The sequence below is a fragment of the Rhincodon typus genome, chromosome 24, assembly GCF_021869965.1.
Source record: "Rhincodon typus isolate 14 chromosome 24, sRhiTyp1.1, whole genome shotgun sequence".
NCBI lineage: Eukaryota > Metazoa > Chordata > Chondrichthyes > Orectolobiformes > Rhincodontidae > Rhincodon > Rhincodon typus.
Window position 1 is genome coordinate 31,846,369 of NC_063355.1, and position 12,576 is coordinate 31,858,944.

The following is a 12,576-nucleotide window of genomic DNA, read 5'->3' on the forward strand; positions in this document are numbered from 1 at the left end:
TAGGACCGAAACGTCAGCCTTCCTGCTCCTCTGATGCTGCTTGGCCTGCTGTGTTCAACCAGCTCTACACCTATATGGAATGCTCTCCTTCCTTGGCAGAGGGATAGAATGCAAAAGCAGTGATATAATGATGAAGCATCAGAGGAGCAGGAAAGTTGACGTTTCGGATCAGGACCTTTCTTCTGATGCTGCCTGGCCTGTTGTGTTCCTCCAGCTCCACACTGTGTTATCTCTGACTCCAGCACCTGCAGTTCTTACCATCTCTGATATGATGATGAAACTGCATTAGACACTGAGGCCACAACTGGAGTATTGTATGCATTTCTGGTCACCACATTACAGGAAGGATGTAATTGTTCTGGACAGAGTGCAGAGAGAGTTTACTAGAATGTTGCCAGGGCTGGAGAATTGTAGCTGAGGAGAGATTAGATATGTTGGATTTGTTTTCCTTCAAACAGAGAAGGCTGTGGGGTGACATGATTGGGTATACAAAATTAAGGGACAGACAGAGTAGACAGGAGGAACCTGAATTCCTCGGCTGAGAATTCAAAACCAGGAGTCAAAGATTCAAGCTAAGTGGCAGAAGGAATAGAAGGGATGTGAGGAAATATTTTACACAGAGTATGGTGGGTGTCTGGAATTTCCTGATTGAGTTTGGTGAAGGCAGAGACCTTAAATTCTTTACTTTCATTTTTTTATAAAAGGACCTGGATCTGCTACCTTAGTGCTGCAAGGTGCAGGGCTTCCAACTTAGTGCAGGATCATAGAATCATAGAATCCTACTGTGTGGAAGCAGGCCATTTGGCCCATCGAGTCCACATTGACCCTCAGAGCATCTCACTCAGACCCTATCGCTGTAATCCTGCATTTCCCATGGCTAATCCACCGAGCCTGCACATCCTTGGACACTACGGGCAATTCAGCTGGCCAATCCACATAACCTGCACATCTTTGTGAGAGGAAACCAGAGCACCCAGAGGAAACCCTGGGGAGGATGTGCAAACTCCACACAGTCACCTAAGGCTTAAATCAAACCTGGGTCCTTGGTGCTGTGAGGCAACAGTGCTAACCACTGTGCCATTCCATGCCAAAAGATGAGATTATAAAGGGCATCTGGTGTCTTTGGGTCAGCAAAGACAATTGGGGTGAATGGCCCCCTTCTGTACTGTATCATTTCTAAGGTTCTGTATTCTGATCTTTTTAGGGATCTATGGATTTGTACACCAATGCCTCCTCATTCCTCAGTATTCCCTGGGGACATAACATTCACTTTGTAAATGCGTCCCTTATTAGACCTCCCAAAATGCATCACCTCACACTTATCGGGATTAAACTCCAACTGCAATTGCTCTGTGCAATTTTACCTGCTGATCATTATCAGAGTGTAGTCTGAGACTGTCCTTCTCACTATCAACATCACCAATCCTTATCATCTGCAAACTTCATTTATTAACAACTTGGATGTGAATGTAGAGAGTATGACCTACGTAACAGCAAAGGTTCTAGCAGTGATCCCTGTGGTACACCACCAGTCATAGACCTCCAATCTCAAAACAACCCTCCACTATCATATTCTGCCTCCTACTTGCAAGCTAATTTTCAATCCAGTTTGCCAACTTGCCTTGGATCCCAGGAGATCTTAATTTCTGGACCAGCCTTCCATGTGGGACCTTGTCAAAGGCCTTACTAAAGTCCATGTAAACCACAAAATTGCATTATCCTCATTAGTATAGTCAACTTTTCATAAAAGCGCACTGATAAATTAGTCACACAGGATCTCCTTTAAACAAATCCATAAACTATCCCTGATTAATCCCTGTTTTTCCAAGTGTTGATTAATTCTCTCCTTCAGAATTTTTTCCAACAATTTCCCTCCCATTGATGTCAGGCTAGCTGGTCTCTCAACACCTGGCCTATCTCTGCTGCCAAACTTGAACAAAGGAGTCACATTAGCTATCTCCAGTCATTTGACACTTCACCTCTGCTAGCAATGTATTAAATATCACCAGGGCCCTTGCAAACTCCTCCCTTGCCTCCCACAGCTGCCTGGAATACATCTTGTCAAACTCTGGAGATTTATGCATCTTTTTAATGTCTGTTCAAACATCTAATACTACCTTCTCATTAATCTTGTGTGTTCCAGAGCCTGCATTCCAACTCAAATCTCCAGCTACCATGTCTTTCTCCTTTGTGAATACAGATAAGAAGTATTCATTTAAAACCTCAGCCACATCCTCAGGCTCCATGCACAGATTGCCCCTTTGGTCTGTAGGTCCCACTCTTTCTCTGGTAATCCATTTTCTTAATATAATTATAAAATGCCTTGGGATCTTCCTTCATCTGATCTGCAAGAGATTTCATAGCTCCTCTTTGCCCATCTTGTTTTTAAGCATCCTCCCAAACTCTGCATACTCCTGTTTTTAATGCTTTGTACCTAATATATTTTCTATCCCTTAACAATCAGAGTTCAACTGATTTTGGAAGTGCTGAGTCGGGGAAGGCAAAGAATTTCTTAATTGAAGCATTAGATAGTAAAGCTACTTTGAGCATCCATTCACGTTTAGAATAGATATTACTGTCCTCTAAAGTCCGACCATGGCATACATAAAGGATACAGTGCAAACATAATCATGCATAATATTGTTTAGGAAAAAAGTGAAATTGCCTATTAATGACACTAACTTAAAGCACTAAAATGTAACTTATTTTTGTTTACCTTCTGGTTCATAGCATGTTTCAGGATCTGATATTCTCGCTCTAGAGCTGGGAGTATATCTTCTATCTGAAATAATTTTCAGAACTGTAATCATCATCGAGTAAAACAAAGCAGCTTTCTGTACTTTCATTATTGTCTAGTTTATTAAATCTTTTTTTAACAAGAGTAGAAAATATGAGTTGAATTGACTAGGTTGAATAATTGGGCAAATTTTCAATTTGTCACTCAGGCATAAAACTACTCTGATAGGTTGCTGATTGTACAATGAAGGAATCAATGGGATTGAAAATTAGATACATTTTAGAATAGTCCCATCCACAAAATCAGCTTTACATGAAAGCCTGCTCTAATATTACAAAAATGATTTTCCAAATCTTTGAAGAAAGATTTGATTTGATGCCAAATAAGTGTTAATGGCTGAATATGCTTTACACGTCGCCTGTGTCCTTTTATATGGAAAAAGGACCACATCCTTTTTTTTCCCAATTAAGTTAGTAGAATTCAGCTGCCAGCAACATCAAGAATGTTTTGATGGGTTCATTGCTGCCAATCCATCTTACTGTTACTATATGGGAAGGATGCCCACACCAACTCTTGGCACAGTGAAGTTAAGTATTCATAAACAATAAATGTGTTGACTATATGGAAGCATGTTACATTGTCTTGACAGAATCAATAATCTCAGAAATAATCAGGCTCAATTTAGCATTAACTACAAAAAGCAGGAATTTATGTCACACTTACTGACTGTGACTACAAATTGTGTGTTTTTTGAGCAAAATAGGATGTATCTGCAAATAGACAAATATCTTTGATGAAATGATTCACTTCCGTATTGTCCTGTTGACAGCATCACCTCTCACTCGCACACACAGACTCACTCGCACACACAGACTCACTCGCACACACAGACACACACACAGACATACACATCTATGAGGTGAATCATGTCATCCAAGATCTTTGTCTATTTGCAGATACATTCTACTTGTTCAAAAAATACGCAATTTGTAGTAATAGTCGTTTAGTGCGGGATTTTATAAGTTCCTGCTTTCAGCCTAAAAACAGCCTGATTCCAGGTTAGAACTTGGATATCGGGGGCAAACTCTCCACTGGATGGAGTCATACCTTGCAGATAGGAAGGTAGTTGTGGTTGTTGGAGATCAGTCACCTAAGATCCAAAACATCTCTGCAGGAGTTCCTCGGCTCCTTCGTCAATGACATTCCCTCCATCATAAGGTCAGAAGTGGGGATGTTTGCCAATGACTGCACAATATTCAGCACCATTCTTGACTCCTCAGATACTGAAGCAGTCCATGTCTAAATGCACAAGATCTGGACAATATCCAGGCTTAGGCTGACAATTGTTAAGTAATATTCACCCACACAAATGCTAGGCTATGGCCATCACCAACAAGAAACCATCTAACCACCACCCCTTGACGTGCAATGGTGTTACATCACTAATTCCCCCACTACCAACATCCTGGGAGTTACCACTGACCAGAAACTCAACTGGAGTTGCCACAAACACGGTGGCATAAAGAGCAGGTCAGCGGCTAGGAATTTGGCAAGTAACTCATCTGCTGACTCTACAAAGCCTGTTCACCATCTACATGGCACAAGTTAGGAGTGTGATGGAATACTCCCCACTTGCCTTGGATGGGTGCAGCTCCAACAACGCTCCAGAAACTTGATACCATCCAAGATTGTAGATCATAGAATCCCTACAGTGTAGAAATAGCCCTTTTTGGCCCAACAGGTCCACACTGATCCTCAGAGCATCCCACCCAATCCCATCCCCCTATAACCCACCTAATTTACATAACCCTGAACACTACAAGCAATTTAGCATAGCCTATCCACCTATTCTGCATATCTTTGGACTGTGGGAGGAAACTGAATCACCAGGAGGAAAGGCACACAGACACGGGGAGAATGTGTAAACTACACAGGGGCAGTTGCCCGAGGGTGGAATCGAACCCAGGTTCCTGGCGCTGTGAGGCAGCAGTGTTAACCACTGATCCACCATGCCTCATAAGATAAAGCAACATGCTTGATTGGCACTGCATCCACTCCCTCCTTCATTGAGACTCAGTAATAGCAGTGTGTGCCATCAAGATGCACTGCAGAAATTCGCGAAGGTCCTCAGACAGCACTTTCCAAACTCATGACCACTTCCATCTAGAAGGACAAGGGCAGCAAATACATGGGAACACCACCTTCAATTTCTCCTCCAAGCCACTCCCCAACCTGACTTGGAAATATTGCCATTCCTTCACTGCTGAATCAATATCCTGCAATTCCCTCCCTAAGGGCATTGTGGGTCAACCCACAGCAGATGGACTGCAGTAGTTCAAGAAGGTAGTTCACCACCACCTTCTCAAGGGCATCTGGGGATAAGCAAATGCTGCTTAGCCAGCAATGCCCCTTCCCAGAGAAATATTTAAAAAAGCCAAGAACTGACATTTTAATTTGCTGTTTGACTGTCATCACGGAGGACAAGATGAAGGCAAGTTAGCTCTTCATTTTGCTAACAGGGACCTAGAAATCCTCATGGAGAGGGTGGTTGTAGAGAGCTGTCCTTTTCCCTGCAAACTGCTCAAAAAATTCATGTCACCAGCCTGAACAGATCAGTTTGTCGATGCAATTGACTCTTGATACTGCAACTCACAGCTCAAGGAACTATGAAGAACTCAACATGACGGTGTACTCCTCCGGCTCTGTGTAAGAAGCTCAGAACAATTGCTGTGCCTGAGACTTGAACATGTGCAGAAATGTCTCTAGCTACAGTTCCTATGAAGCATTCCCATGACAGAATATTGTGGGTAGCACATACAGAGAGATGGTCACTCAACAGACAGGGAGGAAATGGAAGATCACCGGGCAGTAAGAGGATTTGACAGGCAGTTTGGGAGTTCCCAGTGACCATTCACTGCAAAACAGTGTACCACTTTGGATTCTGGAGGAATAGCCTCTGAGAACAGCAGAAACAGTCAGATTTAGTGCACTATGGGTGGCTCTGCTACATGGGAGAGGAGGAAATAAATGTGGAAATGCTATAACAATAAGGTTTCAACTGTATTGGGAATAGGTAACATTTCTACGACTGCAAATGAGACTTCCGGATGTTATGTTGCCTCCTAGATGCTAGGGCTAAATATGCAGCTACAATACATTCTAGAGAGAGGGAAGGTGAACAGCCAATTGTCATGGTACACATCAGTGCTAACAAAATAGGCTTTAAAGAAAAGGGATGAGTCCAAAAAGCAGAATATGGGGAGTTAGGGAGCAAATCAAAAGACCTCAAACATGGTGATGTCAGGATTGTTACCAGTGTCACATGCTAGTAAGCAGACTCAGGAGCACAACAAGCACATCACTAACATGTCTCTGCACTCAGCCTAGGAAAAAACATCCCAGATCTCTGGTACTCAAGACTGTGGAAGATCAGGCATTTGCTCCTACGCAGGCAGAGGGTGATTCTATTTTCTTAGCCATTAATGACTTCACGAAAAATGTACAAACACTCAGGAACAGCAAGCAAGTTTGCCAGACAGTTGGCAAACTGGATCAAAAAGTTGAAGTCCACCAATGTTATCGTTCAATACTTGCTGGCTCTGACCTGTGTGTGTGTAGATGTCTCCATAGAATAGTTGGCTATCAACTTGTAGTCCCAGGTTCAAAACACAATATCTGCCAGATATGCACATAAACCTGCACTCCATTGCTGTGGCCACTGGTGCGAAGTTTGCAAGGTGGTCGAGGGATCTTGACCTTACTCCAGATCTATCTCTGTTAGGGTTGTGCAAGCCAGCATCCGTAAGATGAGCAGCAAAAGAAGACCCTTAAAAGTTTCCTGTCCAAACAATCTAAAGGTGTCCAGCTCTGCTATATTTGTGATGCTGAGGGAGCCAGACAAGCCATTCTAGCAGGACAGGGTCTTCTAGATGCAAATATCACTGGGGATCATCACTCTAGTTTTCCAGACCAACAGATCCACTTATAGAATTTCCTCCATCCCTGCTGTGGACTTCAGGAGTACACTTAGAAATAGTGGGAGGGAAAGGAAAAAAGAAACCTACTAACAGTGCATTGCTGGTCTGGGTGACACTGCATTTTTTTCAAATGTTGTTGTGTGTAAATATTTAATTATACCCTCAATTTGTTCTAGTCTCTTTGTAGCTGTTGAACCTGGTGAAAATTCAACCATTTGAGAAATGAGTAAGATCATGGAATCAGAAATTCCACGTATCTCTATGGAGCATTTCATTCTACCTTTTTTTTTTCAAAGGAGCACATTGCCATTAAAGGCTGGGATGTATACAATGTGAAGTATACAGCTTCACTCTCCCTCAGAGGGCAGTGGCCTACTGACAGAAGCTACACAAAGCACTGCTTCTCAGGTTAAATGCTGTCCTACAGGACGAAATTTCAGGGCACATTAGCATCTCTTCAAACTCTGAAATGTAAAGACTAACCAATGATGGAAGGCTGAAAAGGAGATGCCTCAGCATTGCTCCTAATGTGCTACTTTTATCATGCGTAACACCTAGATAAGATATGCTTACTGAGTCATAAAAGCTACTTTTAAACTCAGCACTATGTAATGTTGTCTTTACTCTCTGACGGCTGCTTTCAACTGAGTGGTGAGGAAGACCTCTAACGTACACATAGTTTAAGATCTGATTAACCCATGGTACCGTGCATACATTCAAATGGAGAAGTAAACACAATCAGCAACAGAAAATTTCAAGTAGTGCAAAAATAATCAGGTTCACTGACAGGGGGATGCTTTCCACCTAACCAATGGAAAATAACACAATGAAAGGAAGTCCAAACCCAGCTCGTTCACCCTGAAAGCTTGTTCCAACTAGGTTCTATCAGGTTTCTTGTGCTTGGCAGTGTGCAGCTCTATCAAAGTCTCTCAGATATCCCTCCTGGTCAAAGTCCTCATCAGAGAATTGCTCCCAATCCCCCAGGTCCTCCCTTTGTCACCTCTGATTGTGAAGGGCCCACCATGCTAATAATATGATCCAGAATACTTTTTTCTGGAGTATACCACAAGGCCCAGCCAGATCCATGATCTTACATCACTTCTCAAATGACAGAACCTTCACCAGGTCTGGTTCAGACATCTTAAGGAGGCCAGTGGTCTGTTCTGCTATAGTCCAGGTTGAAGCATGGGGCAGCACTGTACCTGTCAATCAAAGGCTCTTGTAAAGTTGTCATCAGCCATGTTTAGCCAGGTCTCTCAGCAATATTGTTTGTCGCCTGTAATAGCCTAAAGACCTTGGAAGGAGGCAAGGGGGAGGTGAGGGAGGTGATGATCCGGTGGTATTATCACTGAACTGTTAATCCAGAGACCCAGTTAATGTCTGGGGTCCCAGTTTCGAATCCTGCCTTGGCAGATAATGGAATTTGAACTCAATTAAAAAAAATCAAATCTGAAGTTAAGGCTCTCATGATGACCATGAATCCATTGCCAATTGCTGGAAAACCCATCTGGTTCACTAATGTCCTTTAGGGAAGTAAATTTGCTATCCTTACCTGGTCTGGCCTAGATGCGAGTCCAGACCCACAGCTAATGGTTAACTCTTAACTGCCCTCTGGAATGGACAATAAACGTAGGCCTAGCTAGTGACACGTGCATCCCATGGCTGAATTTTTTAATAAAATTTCTCCGCTGTGAACACATCATGGCAATTCCCAGATATCTGGTATTCTTCTGAAATTTGGCACTGATAGCCACAGATAAGTAGCACATCAATGGCATGGAACACTTTTTTTTCTTCCTGACAAGCATTTCAGGTTAGTCACAGGGAACTCTCAAAGCAGCATGCAGACTCTAATGCCCTGTGCCTGAAGAAAGGCAGAAATGTTGAAGAATCCCACAGAGAAAATAATTGGTGTTATCTGGAGAAAATGGCATTGATGAATTCCTGGATGCACTTACGTATTGAGGATGAAGATATGCTCCACAGGACCCCAGGTGTTTCTTGGACAGAGACTCTGATATTAAAAGGTCAGCTACCATGACAAGATAGACACCCATTCTTTTGAGTGCAAGTCCTGCTCTGGTAGATGACAATGTGGTGATGATGACCTGTGACATCCTTAGTCTCCACTTGCACTAGTTGTCTGAGAGCTGTTGATAATGATAGCAAGTCTGGTAGATACTCATTTGGCTCCTTGGGGGATCTTCACCAGCTGCCTCACCTTCTGGAAGGTGTGCAGCTGCCGTTTGGACGTTCCTGTTCTTGTTAGTCTTGGGGACAACATTGCAATTTGCTGTCATCTTCATTGTCATCTGATTTGCAATAAGGCCAAAAGGAATCTCCCATACAGTGATTCCATCTCAGATGTAAGCCAATTACCTATGGGGAATGTTGGAATTGTCAGAATCCCGTAAATGTACTGCTGATTCCAGTGATTCATGTAAGGAATGACATCGTTAGAATACAGGAGTTGAAAATTATTTAAATTGAGACACTAAAAAAACCTATAGAACAGGGATTTTGAAGTTCTTGTCCATGAATTTCAAAGTTAGGATCCAAGTTCAGGTAATAGGGAAGGTAAATTGATGTTGGCTTTTGTCAAAGGGAGTGGAGTACAAAATTAATGCTCAAACTATACAAGGCACTAATTAGTTCATATGGAATACCATAAACAGTTTTGTTTTTTTTTATCTAAGGAGAGATATTGGCATTGGAGGCAGTTCAGATAAGCTTCACAAGGTAGAAGAGACTGTCTTATGAGGAGAGTCAATGGGTTAAGTAGATTGGGCTGGTACTCACTGGAATTTAGAACGACAGGTGGCCTTAATTAAAAATACAAAATGGTTGGGGCCCTTGACAGGATAAATGTGAAAAGGCTGTTTCCACATGTGGGACAGTCCAGGACCAGAGGGCATAATCTCACAATAAAGGGGTGCACATTTTTAGACCAAGATGAGGAGGAATGTCTTCTGAGGGCAGTGAACCTCTAGAATTCTTTACCACTGAGGGGTATCAAGGCTGGTTTGTTAAGTATAGTCAAGGCTGGGAGATATTTAATCAGTAAGGGTATCAAAGGTTATAGGAAAAAGGGTAGGAAGGTAGAGTTAAAAATTCAGATCAGCTATGATCTCATTGAATGGTGCAGTAGACTCAAAGGGGTGAATGACCTGCTTCGACTCCTACATCTTATTGGCTTATTCCCTGATAGTGTCCAGAGGAGGCTTTACAAGGAAGCCATTGTCATGCATCATGCAGATCCATGAAGTTAACAGTATATTGGAGGAATACAATGCACCCACATGATAGCTACCACTGCCACAAAATGCCACCCTCGACATCACAAACCATGACCTTGCATACATATAATTCCATGTAAAAATGTGGCCACTCCCAAGTCAGTGTAAAGCATGGAAACAGACACTTCAGTCTAACTCGTCCATGCCGACCAGATGTCCTAAATTAATCTAGTCCTGTTTGCCAGCATTTGGCCCATATCCCTCTAAACCCTTCCTTTTAATGTACCCATCCAGATTCCCTTTAAATATTGTAATTGTGCTGGCCTCTACCACCAGCGCTGGCAACTCATTCTCTACACGCACTACCCTCTGCGTAAAAATGTTGCTCCTTAGGTCCCTTTTATATCATTCCCATCTCACCTTAAACCCATGCCCTCTAGTTTTGGACTCCCCTACCCTGGGGAAAAAGATCTTGGCTATTCACCCTATCCATGCCCCTCATGATTTTATAAACCTCTATAAAGTTGTCCCTCAGCCTCAACTCCAGGGAAAATAGCCCCAGCCTACTCAGCCTCTCCCTATAGCTCAAACCCTCCAACCCTGGCAACATCCTTGTAAATCTTTTCTGAACCCTTTCAAGTTTCACAACCTCTTTTCTATAGCAGGGAGAGTAGAACTGAACGCAGTATTCCAAAAGTGGCCTAACCAATATCCTGTACAGCTGCAACATGACCTCCCAACTATTGTCTTCCAGTATCAGGTTTGAAAAATGTTGATAAAGCGAACCTAAGTGAGACTTTTATTAACAACTGCATGAATTTGAATCTGCTGACATGAAAAGGGGTTAATTGATGTAAAATATATAATGGTCACAGTTGCTTGAGACCATAACTCTTAATGTTCATTCTTGCAAAAGGAATAGCATGTTAACTTTCAATAAATTTAAGTCCAGTTTGATGCCAGATTGCTGAATCAGTAATGAGTTTGGTGTAAAGATAAAGTGTCAGCTTCTTGCCCTTGCTGTTAACCTGGAGGTTTCACCTGAAATGAATAAACCCCACCATCTTTCATGTTCCCTTTTGAGTTGCTGTCCCTGCATTGGGATCACCATTAAATTTCTGCCTATTTTCATTCATACCCTTTCTATAGCTCTTTCCATCCCCATGGGCATATGGTTTTGTGAGTTGCCATACTCTTGTTGGCTATACACTATCCTCCTGCAGAGGCCAGCATAATTGTGACTTGAGAACAGACCTCTCCTGCATTATTGTGTCCCCTCCTATGTCATATGATCTTCTACCCTTCTATTTTGAATTGGCCCTTTCATTGTAATTGTTCTCAGATCCTCAGTAAAGCCCACACTAGATTTGGGTTTTTCACATTCCCCAAGACTCCATGGACTGCTCCCTGCTAAGCCACACAATTGTCAATGACCAAACACCTGGCACTGACTTTGTATGACAGTCCCGACAGACAGCCCAAATCCCAGATGAGTATATCCATAGCACCCAACTGATGTACCTGTAATCCCTGGGTTAACTGTAGGTAGGACCAAGTGCCTGACTGATCGTGGTCAATACCCTGCAGTGAGAAGAGTGCCTTGACTGGCTATGGCAGGGACACCCCTCCCCTGCCACCACGGCCATGAATGTAGTACCCACGAACTAACTAAGGGCTGGTCTTCTTACTTTCAGATGTAGCCATTTGCTCAAACACCATGCAGTGTTTGCTACATAGTATAGGTTTGACATTAACCTAGCACGATGCTGTACAACATGTCTGCTCTATTCACTGTTTAGTACACTGTTCTACATGCCTGACTCTGTCTCTCTCTTTGTGCTTAAAAATCAATACAAACCAGGCAGCCTGGCAGTCCTCCAAACTATGCTACGAAAATAAGCTAAAAGCCACAAGGTACACTGTGTAGATGCATGATGTGTATGTGTAACTGCAAGCAAAGTGACCTTGCAGACAGTCATGAGACCCTGAGCTCTGTAGTGAAATCCTGAAGAATTGAAGCGGTGGATGAATTTGTCCAAAAGCAATGATAATTACACAGTGAGGCTGCTACTTTTCTGTGGAAATCGATGTTGTCCAGGGAGCATGCAGGGAATTGCAGAGAGGACAGAGGTGTCTGAAGACCTGGAGAAGGCAGAAGTGAACTGCTCTATCGTGTCAGGAGTTTGTGCTGTGTAGTTTCTCTGCAAAGAAGGGGAGAATTGGGAGCTGATTGGAAATATGAGATTAGCTGCTAATGACATACAAATATAGAAATAAGGTAGTTCTACTCATGAGCGAAATTCTAAACCTTAAACTGTTTCCTTAAGGAAAAGATCAAATTGTTTCTCCAGGTTAAGAATCTGATTTTTTTTTTCCTTTTCACTCTATATTTTCCCAACTTTCTTGCCACTTCTCATGCCCCTGAAAGCAGTAGAAAATTTTGGTCCACTATTTTTTTCTAAGATGCAGGAAAGAAGACTTTTCAGGATTTGCATCATTTGTGCTTCTCCTCCAATGCACTGCTTTACTGATGGGGTGTGGGGGGTGGGGATGGTGGTGGTTGGTGATTACTTCTTAACTAGTATTCTTTTTTACAAATAATTTTATTCACATCTCTTCCCAAACA

At 42.5% G+C, this 12,576-nt stretch overlaps 1 protein-coding gene across 1 annotated transcript in view; it reads right to left on the bottom strand.

The window, feature by feature from the left end:
* Nucleotides 1-12,576, bottom strand: part of LOC125485978 — a 95,559-nt gene that overhangs the window by 62,243 nt on the left and 20,740 nt on the right. The window contains exon 3 of the mRNA XM_048611640.1: nucleotides 2,717-2,782. Within this exon, the coding sequence (XP_048467597.1) occupies nucleotides 2,717-2,782 (66 nt within the window). The remainder of the gene's footprint in view (nucleotides 1-2,716; nucleotides 2,783-12,576) is intronic.